The sequence below is a fragment of the Sceloporus occidentalis genome, unplaced genomic scaffold (genome assembly GCF_023333645.1).
Source record: "Sceloporus occidentalis isolate IW3139 unplaced genomic scaffold, rSceOcc1.0.p SCAF_37, whole genome shotgun sequence".
Taxonomy (NCBI): Eukaryota; Metazoa; Chordata; class Lepidosauria; order Squamata; family Phrynosomatidae; genus Sceloporus; species Sceloporus occidentalis.
The window spans coordinates 1,911,878-1,932,178 of record NW_028317017.1 but is presented as its reverse complement, the minus strand read 5'-3'; the positions used below and the strand labels follow the sequence as shown (position 1 = coordinate 1,932,178).

Here is a 20,301-nt window from a genome sequence, read left to right as displayed (position 1 = left end):
TCCCACCTGCACCCCTCAAGTAACTAATTAGACATCCAATAAACGTGCATCCCTGGGAACTCTGGGTAGCCGGAGCCAGAAAGTTCCCAGGAATGCTTAATACCATACACTTGTAGTGTCTATAGCTAAGTCAAGCTGGGGCAGATTGGCCAGAGTGGGTCAAGAGGACAATTGCCAGACTGACTTGTTCTATCCCACTTCTGGAGGAGGGATCACAGTCGGGTCACTTAATATGTTGTAATAGCATGTCTGTTATAAGGAAGAGCAAGGTAAAGGTGTGGGTTAGAGTATTTCAGTGTGTTTTGAGTGAGTGAATGTGCGCATCATGTGTTATAGTATGTGTGTGTTAATGTAAGTGCTTGTGAGAGTGAGTTGGTATGTGTTATAGTAAGTGTGTGGTAGCATGCATGTTGGTTGAGGGACAAGGGGCTGGGGGCCACTCTGATGTGACTGCCCAGGGTTGGACTGGCCTATCTGCATACTAGGGAATTTCCCGATAGGCTGCCATATGATTATATGTGTATAATACCTTGATAAGTTTGGGAAATTGTTGTCCCCTCGATGATGTCAAGCTGTCCAGGCCCTAAGGAAGCCCCAAATCATGATGCTCCCTCCACCGTACTTCACCATTGAGAAGATGCTTTTATGTGGGTACACCGTGCCCTTTTTGCACCATACATAGTGCTGCGTGTTTTTCCCAAACAATTCCGTTTCATCAGCCCCAAAACATTTTCCAAGTAGCGTTGTGTAAGCTCAAACCTCAAGTACACAGCAATGTATTTTTGGAGATCAACGGCTTCCTCTGTGGTGTCTTGCCATGGACTCTATGCATGTTTTGCATATGGTAGACTCATGAATAGATATTAACCAGTTCCAATGATTTCTTCAGGCTTTTAGCTGTTACTCTAGGGCTTTTTTTTTTACCTAATTGAGCATTCTGTGTTGTGCCCATGGAGTCATCTTAGCTGGGCACCCACTTCTAGGTAGAGTAGTCACAGTGCTAAATCATCTTCATTTATAAATAATTTGTCTATGTCTGGACTGATGGATATGTAAACTCTTTGAGATTACTTTGTAACCCATTCCAGCATTATGCAAATCAACAATTCTTGATTGTAGGTCTATGAGATTTCTTTTTTCTTAAGCATGGTTAACACCAGCAGATGTTTCTTGAGAAAAGCAAACGCAGAATGTTTTTTTTTATGTCAAAGTAGCTCTAAAACACACCTGCAATCCCGTTTCATTGATTGGACTCCAGGTTTGCCATGTCCTGACTAGCTTTTGTTGAAGTTATTAGCCCGGGGGTGAATAATGTATTCATTATGGACAAGAAATATAAAATAATTTGTGTTATTCGTTAAAACAGATTGTGTTTGTTCATTATTGTAAGTTATATGAAGATCATATATTAAGACAAATTTATACATAATTCCTAAGAGTTTACTTACTTTTTCTTGCCATTATATGTGTTTTAATATGCATCTTATTTATGACTAATTCGCCCTTCAAATATACTTTAAAAATGCATGGTTTGTCTCTATTCTGGACCAAAAAAATATGTTGGACCCCACACATGTGTCGTCTACACAATAAAGGCGCCATAAAATATGGGGCTGGTATTCAGTTATTTCCAGGGGTATTTTTTATTCCCAGTCTGGTCCTGTGCCTGCCCACCATGCTAAAAAGTGTCATCCCTCCCCAATGGTCTCACCAACTTTGGATGGTGTCTGTGTTACAGATGAATATGTGGCACTGCATCTCAGCATATTGGGTTGACACTTAGGTTGTACACAGATATAAAGTATGAGGATTCACAAGACTGAAGACAAAGATGTTTGAATAATTTATGTGCGCTTTTGAAAAAAAAGTTAAATTTATATCATGATTACATCGGGGCCAGCTGGCCCTTGATCTAGCCTGTCGCAGACACATCTGAAATTTATAGCAAAGCATTGTGAAGCTGAGCTCTACAACACAGTTGTCCTGCTTGACTTTAGCAGAATTCCTAGATGTAATAAAATGATAAAAAGGTTTTGTACCGTGTTAGCCGTTGAGAAAACAGGAGAAAAGTATAGTATGTAATACATGCATTACATTTCACGTAGTAAACTACATGGTGATTGTTTCCACAGTTTAATCCAATTTTTAAATGTGTTGTTATTCAATTTGCAACACTATTCAATCATAAATCGTTTTTAAGTAGAATATGTTCCTGTTTTATTGAATATGGTCTGGTGATCTGGTCTCTCAAGTAATAATTGGCCCTAAACAAATCCTAAATCCCAGCCCCCATTTTCTTCACTGTAAAGCTGCTAATCTCCTTCACTTTTTATTCTCTGCTTCTGCTTATCTCAATTCATTCCCGCTTTCTAGTTGTTTCCCTCCCTCCATCTCTCTATTTCCATTTCTTTAATCTTTTTATTATCTTGTGTTTGCAGGCTGCACAGTCTGGACATCTCTCTTGTTGTAATATTTCCCAGAATCCTCAGCGCAACCAGAAAATCCACTTTATCAGCCTTTTCTCTTTTAAAGGAAAACTATAACCAGAATAATAACCTATACACTTATTTGAAATCAAAATGAGCTGATAATTTAGAACATAATTGGACGAGTTGAGAGCAGTATTCACTAGAGTAATACACTTTACAGCCTTCATTTCACAGGGAGATACCTGTATAGGCTTTCAAAAGTATTCATGTACCAAAGTCTCTATAATTCTGGCCATTTGACAACCGTAACATACACACAAATCTCCTTACCTCTCAAGTGTGTGGCCCCCCTTGCGATCCGAGTGATAGCTGTTGTACTTGTAAGTAGTGTTCTCCTGCTGGGCACCCACCTCCCAGCACAGTTCAGCTACTGCTATTTGGGAAGGGATGGTGCATCGGCCAGTTATAGATCAGAAGCCCAGAGGACCTCCAAAGCTCGAGGCCCTGTGGGCACGTTCCTAGTATGCCTAATAGATTATCAGCCACTGGGTGAAGTGTTAAATAGGAAGCAGTCAACTGACGGCTTTCCATTCATTTATTGATATTTTTGGATTGGGCCTCTTTGTCCTGGTTGTTTCAGTTTGCTTACTAAAGTATGGAAGTCCGCTTCCAGTGGCACACCAGTAAGCCAACTCCACGTATCTGATATGTTACATCTGTAGTTGAAGGTTAGAGAGAAAAAGGCAACGTTCCATGATTATGTTGTATTCCTAGTTGTTAGTCATCTAAACGTATAACTAAAATCCACAGTACCTTGTAGTTATGGGACATATGGCATACAGCTTATCCTGACTCTAAAACAAGACCAAGAGTCTTTACGACAAGAAAATAGGCAGACTATGTGGGCTAAATGGTTCTTATTTGCTGTAATTTTGTTTCAATTCAATTTGTATTCAATTGTATTTTTGTAGTTTATCCACTTAATGACAAAGCTCGTACATGTACGGGCTCAAAATGCATTGTTTTCAATGGGTTTAGGGACCGCCCATTGTCCTTAAGGGGTTAAATACCCGAGTACATGAGACACAATAGACTTTTAAAATGAATAGAAATAAGTTAAACTCGTTCTGTAGTGCGGATGCTCTATAATTAATACCGTGGATTTCAGAACGTCAGAACATCTTATTGCCAGGTTAGAAGCAGGAAACAAAGTTCTTTATTTTCCCTTCTTATATACTATTTACAATTATCATATAATATAATATAATGGAAAAATTGTTTCTGCTCCTTATTTAACATGTAAAAAAGGAAACTGAGTAACATGCTCGAAAAATTTCTGATAAACCTGTACTGACACCTTCCATGCAGCCTATATGTTTGTGTTCCCTGCTGATGAATAGACACATTAGTACGAGGACCTGGAAGTTCAATAACACCACCTATATTTACTTGTGTTGCAGGCCCAGCCCTACCATACAGGCAAACTAGGTGGCTGCCTAGTGTATGGTTTGTCAGGGCACTAGAAACTTCAAGGCCAGCCCTGGATTCAGTAAGAGGGTACAAATACCCTAATCTTATAATTTTCAGACAAGAGCATGTGAATGACTTTTGGTTACTTTCTTTGATTACTAAAATAAATGTATAAAATAAATTTAGGAGCTATAAATTTCATTATTTTAAACTCGGGTGAATTTTCCATGTAATCAACATTGTAAAATTAAAACTTCTCTTCATGAAAATTAAAAATGATGAAAGTCTAAGGTTCCTTGCATTTTGCAACTTATAGTTCCAGGGAGCAAATGTAATGAGAGTATGTAGCTTATTGACCAAATCTGGCAACAGATAGGTTAAAACCAGCTTTATTTTTGCATGGCTGCTCCCAAAAAAAGCAATTCCTTTTGACAGTACAGCAGACGTGGGAGGGGGACAAGATGTTGCTGCTCTTTCTTGGCATTAAAATGCACATTTAGGCGATTGACCACTATGTCACTTGGGGATGGACATGATAACATTCTGCAATAAACCATTAAAGCTGGTCATGCACTTAACACATGGGCAAAGGGAGGACCCTCATACTCTCCCCTCCTTTCTCTACTGCATGGCACAATAATCAGCTTCGTGCAGCCTAGGAAGAAGGGAGGAACCTAACGCAGATCTGGACAGAGGGGCCCACTAACTCTCGACATTAGGTGCCATCTGCAAGGTGACCTTTGTGCGTACAAACATTGGAAGACACGTTGACATGATGACCAGATGATAGTGGTATCCTTGGATGATTTTGAAGGTCACAATCCTATTGGCCTGGAAATGCCTCACCGATGCAACTATAGTTGGCATGGAGCTTAAATCTAGCATCCTACAGAACCCCAGGAAAGGTGGTCTGTAAAGTGTGAAATATGATGGACAGTGAGTGTGGGATGGAGGACTCAGCAGATGAGCAGATGTCCCCCCAGGCTGTGTGTCACTCGGTCATCTTTTTTTGTTCCAAGGGTATGATTGAGGGGGTGGTAGTCTTTCTCTTTATTTGGCTGCTGATTCAGGTCCTCCTCAATAAGCAACAAGAAGGTAAATCTTCTTTTTTTCCCATCTGCGCCGTGTCATATATTAAAGTCCTTGGTTGTGTCTTATACTTAGGATAGCCTTATGCTTATCGAATGCATGTTTAAATCCCTTCATTGTGTGAATATCTATCACCACAACTGGATGGCTGTTCCACCTATCTACCACCCGCTTGGTGTAGTAAAACGTCATTACGTAAAGTATAAGCCTCTAACCCTCCAGTTTTAGACTACGATATATCTTTTCCTAGAATCTCTCCTTTGAAATATACTTCCTTCTTGAATACCTTTGAATATTTCTATTATTTCCCATCTTTACTGTCCTCAAAATTATACATGTTAAGAGGTTTTCCTGATATTTTTTATGCTGCATACATTTATCATTTTAGTAGCCCTTGTGAATTCTCATCACAAGTCTATATCCATATAACCAGTATATGACATCCTTATATCCCTTCCGATAACACACACACACACTTCCTCCCTATAACACTTAATAAAGTTCCATATAACCTTTCTTTCTTATCCGATTGGTCAATTTAATTGTAACATATAACATCTGCTTATTGGATAACTTCTCTCTGTAACATAGCATATGGTTCCTTGTATCCTCTACCCGTAACTACCCCAATAACTTTGTATAACTTCCCTTAATGCCTCTCATTTTGTGCTCCACTTGTTCCTAAAGCTGCCTGGTATTTATTTCTACTTGTAACACTTTTTGGCTGGATACAATCAGCATGTTAATAACTAAACCTTCCTAAAAATCCTATATATTCTAATGTCTGTTCTGTTTATATACCAGCCCAACAGCCATGTATCAAGGAACCCCTTATACGACTCTCCGTCTTACTCTGTTAACATTAGTTTACTAAAAGTTCACAAGATTTTGTAGTCCTCATTTAACAAACAAAACAATCTTACAGTGGGATAAATGACTCCCCATACATAAGGTAATGGTACCAGAAACAGTATAACATCATATCATACATAGCAGAGCCGTATTATGGGAATTGCTGGACGGGAAGGGTCCTGGAACTATTCCGGTCTTTTTAGGATGTACTTTGAAGTGAAAAAGAGGCCTGTCGGGACACAAGAAAGAAACAGCTATAATAATGGTGGCGTATAAAGCAATAAGCATTCCTAAAACAGAGTTCATGACTTACAGGTGAAGGAGTCTATCTATACCTCCACACCCACAAATACATCCATACAGCCATTCATACTCTTGTTAGGAAAAAGAAGTGAGGCTTGTCTTGACTCTCCTGTTACATGGAGCCAAAACTTACCTTTTCACAAACCCAGAAGAAGAATTAAGGAAGTGGAACTAAATATATTTTCAGCTTCTGCAGTAAGGAAGTTTAAAATAAAATACTATGAAAATGAAGGAGCAAGTGAGATTTCTAGGCCTGGAAAATAAACTAGACCAAGCTAAATTTCATAAACGTCACTCACACTAAAAGGAGTGACAGAAACAAAATGTATGTAACTGTTGGATTAAGATATGTTTTTTTCAGATATATATAGTATTTGGCTTCATGAAGTCCAAACATTGTGTGCTCCAGGCATCAACCGTCATTAAAGTGGTGCTTGTTAGCATTGTTCTTGAACTTTCCATTGTCCAGCCTGAGCTTTCTTGTATAAGCTACACTCTCGCTCTGTACACTAAATGCTTTATAACTCTCAGTATTTGCTTTTTAGATTCCTGTTCATTTTATCAGCAACCTCCCGGAGATTGCAATGTTATTTTTTCCATGATCAGGGCCAGACATTTTTATTTTCACCTCTGTTGGTATGACAATCACCTCTATGTTACAGAACAGCTGGGATAGTCACAAACCTCCCCATATCAGATAAAATACTTTACCACAAACACTCGGCATACTCACATACAAGTGTTATGTATAATATAGTGATGGAAACATCATAAGAAGGCTGCTGTATATTTTAAAAAAAGCTTATTTAATATCGTGTCAGCATATCATTGTTATAAAATACACAAGGGTAATATACACTCTATGACCAAAACTATGTAGACACCATCACACCTATATGAGCTTGTTGAACATGCCATTCAAGAACCATGGGCAATATGTAATATGTACTTGCCCCCTCTTGTGGCTATAACAGTCTCCACTCTTCTGGGATGGCTTTCCACAAGAACTTGGAGTGTGCCTGTGGACTGCGCTCCGATTCATCCCAAAGGTGTTCCATGGGGTTTTTCCACGCCACTCGAGTTCCTCAACACCAAACTCATCCAACAATGTCTTAATGGACCTTGATTTGTGCACATGGTCAGTCATGCTAGAACAGCAAAGGGCCTCCTCCAAACTGGTGCCACAAAGTTGGAAGTATACAATTGTCTAAAATGTCTTGGTATGGTGTAGCATTAAAATTACCCTTCACTGGAACTCAGAAGCCTATCCCAAACCCTGAAACACAGCCCAAGACATTATCCCTTCACCAAACTTTGCAGTGGGCATTTTGAATTCCAGTAGGTAGCGTTCTCCTTGGATCCGCCAAACCCAGATACATACATCAGACTTCCAGATAGTGAAGCTTGACTCGTCACTCCAGAGAACATGTTTCCACCGCTCCAAGGGCGTTATGCTTTACACCACTCCAGGTGATGCTTGGCATTTGCACAAAGTGATCTTTGGCTTGTGTGCAGCTGCTCGGCCAAGGAAATCTGTGCTCCTGGCGCCAAATACTTGTGTTGATGTTGCTTCCAGAGGAGGTAGTTTTGAATGCTGTAGTGAGTGAATCCACAGAGGAAAGGCGATTTTTACTTGACACTTGGCCCCCCATTCTGTGTGCATGTGTGGTCTATCACTTTGTGGCTAAGGTGTTGTTACTCCTAGATGCGTCCACTTCACAATAATACAACTTACAGTAGGCCAGGGCAAATTTAACAGTGCAGACATTTCTTGAACTGATTTGTGGCAAAGGTAGCAATTTCATTGAGCTCTTCAGTACGACCATTCTACTGCCAACGTTTGTCTATGTAGATGGCTGTCTATGTGCTTGATTTTATACACCTGTTAGCAATGGGTACAGCTGACGCATCTAAACTTCTCTTATTCAGTCATTTATACATTTTGCATATAGTAAGACACTGCCAAGGTACCTGTCATCTTCCTTGCTATATGGATGTTATGATTCAGTAATATTGGGTTTGGACATTTTAATTTTTCTCTATGTACTTATTCATTTGGTAAAATTCTATATAAGGTGATTTTATTGTTTCATCATGCACACATTTTTTTACATGAAATGGAAGAAAGCAGAGAGTAACTAAAATGGGAGGATTGGGATAAATTATAACATTTCTTCTGTTCTTTCTGATAGCTAGGATCACTTATGAAAGTAATGAACTACAATAATTATATAAAAGTGAAAAGTTACTATAACAATCATTTTTTCTCTTTGTTTACATTTTTTTTATTTTCTTGAAAGCCTTACATTTGGGATTTCAATCCCCTTAAAACCATAGAAAATCTGTTCTTAGGGATCGCTAATGCTTATCAGCAATCACTGTTATCAAAAATAGATGGAGATGAGAATATAAGAAGCAATTTCTTGTACTAAAATCTTTAATTTTAAATGTAGTGCCTGAAATTGTCATTATCATCTGACACTTACAGATGGCATTTTGCCTCTTGAGTCAATAGGGGTCACGACAAGCACAATATTTTCAGAGAATGATGAGGGTTGTTGTACCCAGCAACTAGAGGTTGCATGTTTGTGCAGATCTCATAAGATTCAGTAAAATATCACATATTGTGTTGAAAGGATTACAGTCAGAGTGTATGAAGTGCAGTTGATTTATTGGCATGTAATATCTGAGCTTATCTCTGTTCTGGTCAGTCCATTTGCAGGTACTCCTGGGTGCTGGACTGGCACTTCTCTGCTTCTGTCTTCTCTTGGGTTGTGCTATATGTTGGCAGCGTAGCCGTAGAAGACAGTCTTCACTCAACATTATCAGTGGGGATAAAGATCTCGCACAGCAAAGAGAACATGAGCTTGCAGACACACCTGTTATGTCTGCTGCTGTGCCTATACCACTGCAATACCAAGACATGGATGGGGACATCACTCCAAAAAGTGGGGCGGATATACCCATTGAACAGGATTTAATGCCGATTAGAAGTTTACATTCAAGGGCTTCTCTGCCAAGCCTCTACCAGCTCTCATCAAAAACAAAACGAGCCATTCAGCGGCGTAGCACAATTTTTAGTGAATGCTCTCCAGGAGGAGATCGTGCCAGGTTAGTAAGGATTCCTCTCTCCCGCACTGAGCCCAGTGGACTCTCTGGAGTCAAACAAAAGTCCTTGCCTCTTCTGCACTTTGCTTTGTGCTACTCACTGGATGAGGAAATGCTCACAGTAACTGTTACAGGCCTTACCAATCTCCCCAAGAGATTCCACCAGAAAAGAGACTCTTGGGTCAAAGCCTATCTCCTGCCTGGGTTCATAGAGCCAAACTCAGGCCAAAAAGAAGGGCCAGATGATGGACAGAAATTCTGCTTTTGTAGATACAGTCCCCAGGAATTGAGAGACCTCACCCTTCGACTGGCAGTGTATGCCCGGGAGAGGAACAACTTGAAAGAAGGATTTTTTGGAGAAGTGTTGTTCTCCTGTGCCCACGTTAACTGGCAAGGGCAGGAGACATCTGGTCACACAAAGGAGGTTTCTATTGCAAAGACAAAGCTCAAGAAGGTCAGTATGGTGAACTCTGACTGTCTCAAGTCACATGGAAAAAAACAAATGTTATTCTTTGAGCATTAAATAGAGAGCTGTGTACAGTAATTACATTTTATGTGGCACTTTGACTTAGATGGCCTTCCAGCAGCAAAAAGAGATGTGTCATAATGCGTGTACACTTTGTTATACTACACATGAGGTTCAAATACACGAAAAGGCTGGAAAATAATTGAAATGTACCAGAGACAGAATTATGGCTCTCATTTATGGAGCATGTAAATGCAAATTTGCTTGTGACCAAGCCAGTGATATGACATTACACTTTGTTTACGGTTGGTAATAAATAATTACAGACATCCCTAGCATCAGAAGTCAGTAGTGTCAGCTTCAAAGGGAAATCTTAAGCATCAAGAATATTTGACCGGCCCCTGCAGTACAACATCTTCAGGGGCCTGGACCCTGGGCCACACTAGGAATTATTGCAGTAGTGCAGAAAACGTATGATCAAGAAAAAAGGCAATGGGTTAGGATAGTTAAATAAAGGGGTAGATCGTTAATTGTAGGCCAATCCAAACGTGCCAGTAAAATGATGTACCAAAAATTCTCTTTTTTTGAACTTTTAATATCTAGATTCTTCAGGGGTTGACGTATGGTCAGAAGAGAAGGTTGTATGCCATAATTAACAATTATTCCATACATTAACATTGGGTAAAAAATGAAAATGGTTACCTGGATGGTAGGGGGTTTATGTCATATTTTAATTCCACATATGTTCATATCTAAAGTTCACCGCTTTTTATTTTGTTAATAAAGAGAGAGATATCAAAAACATCAGTCCTTCCCATTCCCAATGCTGCACACTATTATTATTATTATTATTAGTTATTGTTTTATATAGCTATAACATTGCATCCGAGCGGTTTTCCATGTTAGCCATATTTTATTGAAGGTCACTAAGGTATTGTTGTGATATTCATAAGGACCTCTATTATGTCTTATAGTGAAGGTGCCAGACTATGTCTCCATTTCCTGGCAATCGAGACCTTAACAGCAAGAAACACCTATCCTAGCAATTTATGAAGTTTGTTCGGAAAGAATTATAGAATGATTTGTAATAGGGAAGATTCTGGCTTAACTGTTTATCTAGCTATGAGTATGGGACAGTGTTGTTAAGAATTTCTGATTTTTCACTAGGAAATTTTGTAAATTTGACAGCTTTCTCTGAATGATAACCTTTTTATTGAAGGTTTTGTGGTAATGTGTCTAGCTGGATCCCAAGTGGTAAATTGTAAGTATGCGCCTTGACTTTGTGCAAGCCAAACTTGGAATCAATAAAGTATATGTCAGGGATCTTGGATATCAGTTATTATAGAGTCATGGCTAACCCATACTTCCCAACTTCTACTCTTGGCGCATTGGGATGCCCCGGGGTGGCACTTGGGAAGTTGAGCATCACTCAAACTGGCAGCACTACTGTGCATGCGCACAATAATGCACACATGCAGAATGCATGTTCTGATGTCCCAGACACCATAGAATGAAATCAGGACCTGGGAATTGTGGTGCTGAATCCCACGTTCCCACTGAGCATCACCTTTGCCAAGATCGGGACTGTCCTGCACATAGCGAGGTAGTTGAAAGGCATGCTAACCTTTGTGTGTTCATTTTAAAGTTAGGACCTTGCATGATACATAAAAAATCTTTGATGATCCAGAATAAATATTACCAGTTTAATTATGTTCGAATCATGCATAGTGAACACATCCCTTCTTGCAGAAGAAACTTAGGTAAGCCCTACATAACATATGGGTAAAGGTGTTTATATCTAATCTTTCATTGTTTAGTGAATAACCCCTGCTTTACACTTAATGGATAACACCCTTGACAAAAATACACCTGAGAGCTATTTATTTTGTTATATCCTGGAAAACTCTTTTGTAAAGATTTGGAACAACTCCTAATGCTGTAGAAAGAAAAAAAACATTCAAACATTATGTCTGTTTGTGAACTGATGCCAGGATCTGAAAAGTGAGCAAACTGGAAAACAGAAAATGCTTTAGTTGACATGCATTTTGCTTTTGTGTAATGTAGTTAGATTAAATCCAACATCCTCTGTGTAGTTTAAATTTTTGTCCTTAGAAAATGCCCTTTCAGGTACTGGGCAGGTGTTTAATACTGTCTTAAAAGAAAGGAGTTCTGCTTTTATCTGAGGGGTTATCGCTTTGGTCAGGTCCCATTCCAACCCAGTAAAGAGCACTGGGAACAATGAATGGAATAAGAAAAATGTGGGTGCGCTAAGCTAGTTCCAGGCTCAAATAATACAAATGTATAAAATGAGGCCTACCGAACAGGTGTGAGCATGCTGCAAATACAGTGTGTTGGCTGTACAGTAGGGTGTATCACATTTTATTTCTGCCGTTCAGGGACACACTATGAAGCGCATGAGATTACACACACAGATGTATATATATAGAATTTGTGTGCCCACTATGTAGGAGGTGAGAGGAGGTTCTCACCCTATTGAGAGTGTGCCTTGACCTGGCGGGTGAGCTTAATCATGCTTTGACAAGTTCATATAACCAAAACCTCAATTATATGGGTCAAACTGGCAGATGAGACATGGGGAGTAAATGCACAATGTCTATCATTCCAGACCAGCTATTGGTATCAATTACATACTAACAGCCATGTTAAAACGTGCTGAAGAACAAATCCCATGATTCTTATGCTGCCTTAAAGACAGGCAAAGGGAGCAGGCAGGTGGCTATCTCTGGTCTTGGAGTTAGTCACTAAATAAGTGTGCTGAGCTGGTTAAAAATTAACAAAGGCATCTTTGAAACATTGTCCAAAATGAAGCATAAACACTATTTTTCATTTGTGATAGAATAGTAGAGGACATTCTTCTCCACTTCTTCTGGTTTGCATACAAGATAAAACTTTCTATTCCCACAGAGTCTGAGTACCATGGATGTTCTCTGTGCTCCTGCAACCCATGCCAAGTCCCTGGGCAAGATATACATACTCCTGCAGTATCAAATGTTAGCAAATCGCATTAAAGTAATGGTACAGAAGGCAGAAAACCTTGGAAAGCTCACGCGTATTCCTGGTGCTGCAGGTAAGAAGTAAAACCAAATCCAAAGGCACTTGGCTGTTCTCAGAGTGCATGACGTACTTTAAAAGCAGATTGTGAAACGTTTGTTGACTGGCAACCCACACAATAATAACCCTATTATTCATTGTTAATTACATATGATTAACTTTTTCATGACTTAATAGTTGCTGAACATCTACCTTTCTTTTTTTTAATCTAAATTTGGAACTGGAATATTACTAAAAGCTTGGCAATTACCACCAAAGCTAACACGAGTCCTGAATTAGCTTGGACAATCCCGACAACCAGGCTGATGTGCCAGCTTTCAGCTGTCCTGGCAAATATCCAGTTTATTAGGACTGCAGGCAGCTTGGCATGCACAGTCCCAGAATCAGGCAAAGTATATTTTCTCCTGCATGACATGGGTTAAATATTATGTGACATTCTGTCCAAAATACTGAGGGTAGGGTATGCCCTGATTACCGGGCTTTGAATATTGATATGTCCCATTAGTAGCAGTGTCAGAATCCCAGATTCCCTTGAAGACTGAGAGTTGTGAGCACCAAAAGAGCTACTTTACTGACTTATCTGACTTGACTTTACTGACCACATCTGGATTTTCGCCTTTGCGGTCAGTACCTAATTTAAATTCAATAAACTTTCAAAAGCCGTGCGTCTCTACTCCCAATAAGCTTCTCACTCCTCAAGGGATAAAAGGTCAGTGCTGAGCAAACCAGGGGCTGGATCCAGATCATCCAAGCAAATGCATACAGGCAACAAATGTAAATGGCATTCTAGATTACTCCCATCAAATGAATTCCATAAACTTTACTGCAATGATAATGGTCTCCTTTATTAAATGTGCATCATAAAAAAAGACATAGAGGCAGACACGCTTCTCACTAGATAGTTATTCATGAGCTTAAGTGTGTCTGGCTCTGTCTTTTCTATGATGCAGCTTTAATAAAAAAACAAAACAATTGTCATCACAGTAAAGTTTATAGAATTCATTTGACAAGAGTAATCTAGAGTGCCGCTTACTTGTGTTGCCTGTGGTGGTATTGCTAACTCTCCAATACCACCACACACGTTACGCTTGCCATAGACCCACCATGGCCATTCTTCCTTGTTTGTGTTCTCCCATGTTACTTATCTTCTTGTCTATTGCTAATTTATTTTTACATTGCTATGCATTCTGATAGACACTGAGTATTATACCATCAGTTCTAATCAGAGACTAGGCCTAGGGTGGCAGGTCCAGGTGGTAGCAGCCTAAGGTAGCGCTCCACATAACTACATTGATGCTTATAATCCCTCTTCAGGCACCTTTAATGCCATTACGAAAAAAATGAAAGAATATATTAACTGAACAGAGTTACAATAGTTACCTTATTGGGTTTTTTTATTTTATTTTTTTTAACACAGATCACTTTGTCAGCATACGCCTTATCCACAATGGTCAGCTGAAGGAAATGAAAGAGACAAGGTCAGTTTCTGGATCCAGCCCTGTGTGGAATGCCCCATTCCTCTTTGTTGCCCCTCCTGGGGCTATGCAGGATCAGACCTTATGCCTGGAGTTCCTGGTAATGCAGGTGAGTGGGGAAAAAAAATTAGAGAGAACACAATCATAGAAGAGATGTTCTTTTGAAACCTAGAACATCTTAAAGTGGATCTCCTACTTTTTCAAATCTTACATTTTTCAGATTAGTAAAGCAAAATATAAGCAATAATGTTTATAGAACGCAAAACATACATATTAAATATTCACCTAATGTACATAGCCTTATAATATTCATCTCTGAGTTCTCAGGATTTGCATTGCTTTATTGTTACTATTGCTTCAGCACACTTTGTCACAGATCTCAAATCTTTAAATTCAATATCTACAGGATAATTATGTATAAAAAAAGGTATGGGGTTAAGATATGTTTAATATATACCTTGCATTTATTCAGCCATTAGTTATATCTGCATACAGCTAAATGTATCGCCCATATATTCAGTAGTATTGTATCATTAATAGATCACCACTAGTTCTTTAATAGGGCTAGAATTTGGTTCCATAAGCCAGAAGTGAGATAACATGCCCTCTGACATGATGCAAACCTGGTTGATACACAAAAACCAACCATGTCTTTTGTTTGAAGTCCTTATAGTGTTGAAAATCTGCCTGTTTGTCCTGAATTCGGGACAAAAACTACAAAACTTTTCATTACTTGTACTGATTAAAATCAGATGTCGACTCTGTTCCTCACAGTCCTGGTGCTCTATATTGGAGACCTTAGCACTGGATGCAGCATCATTGTTTCTTCTCAGCAAATCAATGCTTCGTTCTTCTTTTTCTCCTACTAGGGACGAATTTACAGTCGTGGTCGTATTCTTGGCCGTGTGATTATTGGTGCAGGGGCCACTGAAGCTGGTCTGGCTCATTGGGAAGAGATGTGTTTCAAGGGGCCGATGGAGTGTGCCCGGTGGCATGCACTGCAACCAGATGTATTCTAGAATATTTCTGCATCCACCTGGTGGCTTACATATACCACGCATCAATGGACAGGTGCACCTGCTTTCTGTTGGACAGGGCAGGTACTGATAGCAGAGAAATGGCTTTAACCCAATGCAGCATCTAAGAACTGGACTGCTCTTTGTTTCTCTATTACAGTACTGTGGTCATATAATATATATGTATGCATTCATTGAGGAATATATGTATATAAACATATGAATTTACGGAAAAAAACAGATTATGCATGGTAACCACAATACCCAGGAGGGTCAGATATGAAATGGAACTAAAAAGATTTTATCCATCAGTCTTGCTTAGTCTAACACTAGTGCATAGCCTCACAAAATTATATATTTACAAAATTATATGCAAACAATGTTTTTATACTTGCACACATATACATCTTTACCCATCAAATGCCTACGAAATTAATGTTTACATAGATTTAAATGCATTAAATGATCACTTTTTTCATCAGGGTGATTAATGTCCATAATGTCAAATAATTATGTGTTCAGAAGAAAATTTCAGGTATTGTCACTTCATCAAGTTTTGTGATGCAAGGAGTTTGAGCAAAAGTTGCAGTTATCGCAGTTTTAGGAATTCTGGACTGCTGCGGAGTATTCAACTGGTCCGATGGATCTTTGTGTTGTTACAGTCTGAAACAGCAATGACACATCCTACCATTGCATGGTGGTTTCATCTTATAACAAATTGTTACTTCTCAAGGCAGAAAAGGAAGTTTCAATATTCAATAAATGGCTTTTATTTAACAATATTTAGTAACCAAACTAAACAAATATCCTTACAATCAAATATTCCACCACCAATTCTATTCAAAGTTAAATTTTTTTACTTCATTTTTTCCAAGTATACATTATATCAGATTGTAGAACTTTGAGGCAAAGCAAATTTTAATACCAAGTTTTGCATCTTTAACCTGAACTATAAACGGTTTCTTTTGTGAACAGTAGATCATGATTTGCTTCACTGCATGAGTTCTTTCTGACATCACAAGGCCAATAAAGGAATTGTGTTCTGTTGGGTGTTGCACGGCGATGCTATATACATGGGCATTGGGTATGTGCATACATTTGGTCCAAATGTAGTCCCTTTGGGGCCACACTGAGATATTCATCACAGGACAAGCAGGGGTTATTTCCAATTTAATAACAAGTGGTCTGGTGCCTTTTAATACATTGTAGGTTATGGAAATACAGTAACCATTAAGTAGCCAAGTATAAGAGTAAAAGCAACAACATTTGTAAGTAAAATAGCCTTTTGCTTTTTCATTTAAATAATAAAAAAAAAATGTTTACTGTTATGATGTCACTTAGTGTCTGAAATACAGATTCCAAAATATTGACTGTAGCATTTATAATGAATTTCTTATTTCATGTTTTATGTGCATTCAGGCATTGAGCTCAAGAAATGTTTTACTAATGTAATTGATTTCTTATACATTATCCATCACCTCTCAGCATGCGCTGGCTTTACCATAAGAAGATTACTAGTCTTCCGTGGACCCCCATTTGTCAATAAACCCTTTATTAGGATATGCAACCTATCCTGTGCTGTACACTTTCAGCACTAAACTGCAGCACAATATGCCATATTTTATAAAGTACCGTAATCAAAAACAATAGTTGATATTTATGTTAGTCTGCAAAAATATTCTGCCCTTCTTTGAACACTCCAACCTTGTGCCACGAAGGAAATAATGTTTGCCGCTGTTATAATACTGAATGATTTGTTTTTGACATATAGTTATATACAATTACTTTTCTTTCCTCAATGTATAAGTTTGTGAATCTTATATTTTCCAGCAATCATTATGCAGCCTACATAGCATAATTTCATCCAAGACTGGTATAACTTTAACAATGTGCACATTGCCAACTTCCTCACTGAGCATCCATCCCCAGACAGCACTTGCAGGATTTGTTACCCAGCCCATTGAAAATCAGATCCGTAAAGAATAATAAATTACAAAAAAAAATATTCTTATCCACTGAACAATATTGATCTCACATAAAGACTTTTAATACATTATTTCATGTTTAGAAAAATATAGTTGTATAAGTTCTGTATTTATATAAATGTGTGAAATTAAAATCATAAATGTGTTTTAGAAGATAGGGCTTTGTTCTCATTCACATATTTTACTTTATTTAGGAACTTTTTTAATGAACGTTTTAGCCAACATTTCATTGATGCATTAATAGTCTGATACTGTTGCCATATCGCCAGTATTACCGGCAGGTTGGTAAAATATAAAACTAAAATAAATTCTTGAGGTCAGCAATAATGCAAAGGAAGCAATCAAGTGACTGATATTTTCATTTCAGTAAATGACTCACTGATCCAAAATTTTGTTTAAACATTTTTGCCACAATTTATATTTCATAGTACAAAATGTATATTACTCAAATAAAACCCAGTTATGATAACCTGTGAAGATGAAGGGACCACTTTTTTGTGTCATCTGTGTTAATTGTAAATGAACCAACATAGTTTATAGTAAAAAATATAAACTGATGAGTTTTTCACATTGATGGAATAATATAATTATCTGTTTCTATCCTATCCATGAACCAAATAGTCCCTTATACTTTCAGTTGATTGATTGTTCCTGGATATCTCTAAATTTAAAGGTCTGTATGGTCTTCTGAGGGCGGTATGGTCTGGGAGAAAGCAGAGCAGATGCCCTAGGAGTGAGGGAACCCTGTGTATCATTTGTACCCTCGCTGTCAGCCTGACTCCTAGGACTTAACAGAGATACTTCTGAGGACCTTTTCCAACTTTTCATTGCAGTCCCTGGAAAGATGGGTCTCAATGGTGATCCATGAACTTTGGGATTTAAGGGGGTTCCAGGCCTTGAGTTTTGGGGGGATGCTGTCAAAGATCCCTCGGATGGACATTGAAATGATGCTTGGCTTTCAGCTGAAGCAGCCAATGACTCTTGGCTCCCAGACAATATAAACTCTGCTTTAACACTTTGATGGGCGTCAATTGGGTCAGCAGACAGCCGGGGAACAGAAGGGTCTGTCAGCTCCTTTTCATGGTGTGGCTGAGAGATGCTCCTTATTTGCTGGACCTGCTGCTGGAAACGCAGTTTAGCTAAATAAACATGAGGAAGATAAAGCACCAAAGTTATTATATATATAAATGTAGGAAACTGCAAAACAAACAGGACGTCTGCTACTGTTTTTTTGTTTCCTGTCCCAAGATTTTCACAAACATTTTTGCGTTTCCGATTAATAAATACTATAACAATAATCAGGTTATGTTTTGCATATATAGTACCTTTTGTGTGTGCATTACCTTTCATCAAAGACTCATTTTTTTCTCGTAATGTTTTGATTTCAGACGCCATAGAGGATATCTGGAAATAACAAGATTCCATGAGAAAGTAGTTGGACATAAGCACAGTGAAGCTAAAAGTCACTGTCTTGGAACTGTGGTCTAGAGCTAGACTCTGTAGAACCAGCAGCATTTCCAGTCTTTAAGTAGACTTGTTAGCTTTTCCAAAACCTTCATAATGGGTAATTTACAGATTAAAGTAAAAATCCTAATTTGTATACAATGGGAAAGGCATTTTAACATCCTTTTCTCTGGTCTATGATAACCCCCACCCCGTTCATTAAATAATTAATTTAGTTATGCTACAAGTTGGGGCACTGGCAGTTCCTGCCCAACACGGAAGTTGGCAGGATTCTACATCCAAGAATTTAATAAGAATTGAAACATAAAAATTCCCCAACTACCTCCAGCATAGGTTATATGTTGTGCTGTACCTGGTCTGCCTTTTCATCAAGCTGTCTCTCTAGGCTTCTCATTTCTTTTTTCTGGGCTTCATTTTCTTGTAGTTGATCTATCTGACCACCAAGCTCCTCCTGATGTCTTTCATTGTCTTTGATAGCGCCTAACACATTCTAAGAAAAGAGACTGATGTGAGGACTGGATCTGGATATTTGAGCCAGGTTATAATATAAGAAATAGCATAGATTACCTTAACCAGTTTTGACTTAACAGCCCATTCCTCCTTTGGTATCTCCTCCTTAGGGAGTTTGTTGTAGGCTTTTCCCAGACTTTGCTTCTCTTTGAACAAATTTTTGAGCTACAAAAAGAGAGGGAAATGAGGAGAAAATAAGAACCTTTTAGAAAATACACACATACAGTCATCTTTCCGCAGTTGACACTTATAGAAATTCTTATTTTCAAGAAGTGTGAAATGCATATTACATGTTTCTAGGAATCATAAGTATTAGTTTAGTAAATGATAATTACGAGATGATTTGGGTCAAAAAAGTTTTGAACATTAAGGATTTAAAAAAAAAGTATAATAAGTGAATTTTGCTTGTACCGACCTTATCTGTCTATCTCCTTGGAAGCTCAGTAGCCCAGTACTAGCAGTTATTATTATACTTATGACTATATTTAGGTATGTATACCTAGTATCCGGCCCTGTTTAATAAGAGCGCTGGCTTTATAATGATATACGCACGGGATAGTGCAAGTCATCATACCAAGTCACACTATGATGCAGCTTTCTTCATATGGTGTGAATGGGTTTATTACCTGCTCTGTAACCAAATTGTGCTGCTTTTTTAGAGTCTCATTGTCCACCTGTAGGGTTTGAGCCACATTCTCATTCATTTTTGTCTGCTTAGAAACATCCTATAGAGACACAAAATGGGAGAGAAAAAATTACCCTGGAATACACGATAGTGAGATGTGTTAAAAAAAAAAAAAAAAAAAAGGTGTTCTGTAGCAAATGAAAGTCTAACAAAGGAAAGAATGTGTCCTGCTTTCCATTTCCATCCATTGCAGCCTGTGCAAACAGCTAGTGTAGTTTTTTATTACTGTTTAGTTGCTGGTTAAAGCCAATGTATGTCTCAAACTCATTGCCCCTGTAAGCAGTTAGAGGATTAAATAATCGTCTCCTATTTTAGACATAAGTTTTTATTTTAATTACTTGAGGTTATGTAAGGGCTAAATGAAAAACTGTTCACCG

The 20,301-nt window shown here is 38.3% G+C and overlaps 1 protein-coding gene across 1 annotated transcript; it reads left to right on the top strand.

Annotated features, from left to right (window-relative positions):
• Window positions 1–7,594: 7,594 nt before the first annotated feature.
• On the top strand, window positions 7,595–15,283 carry LOC149297699 (synaptotagmin-4-like). Its single transcript, XM_089488172.1, has 5 exons — window positions 7,595–7,724; window positions 8,855–9,705; window positions 12,643–12,805; window positions 14,207–14,373; window positions 15,134–15,283. The coding sequence occupies exons 1-5, from the start codon at window positions 7,595–7,597 to the stop codon at window positions 15,281–15,283; spliced, it is 1,461 nt and encodes a 486-aa protein (XP_089344298.1).
• Window positions 15,284–20,301: the final 5,018 nt, after the last annotated feature.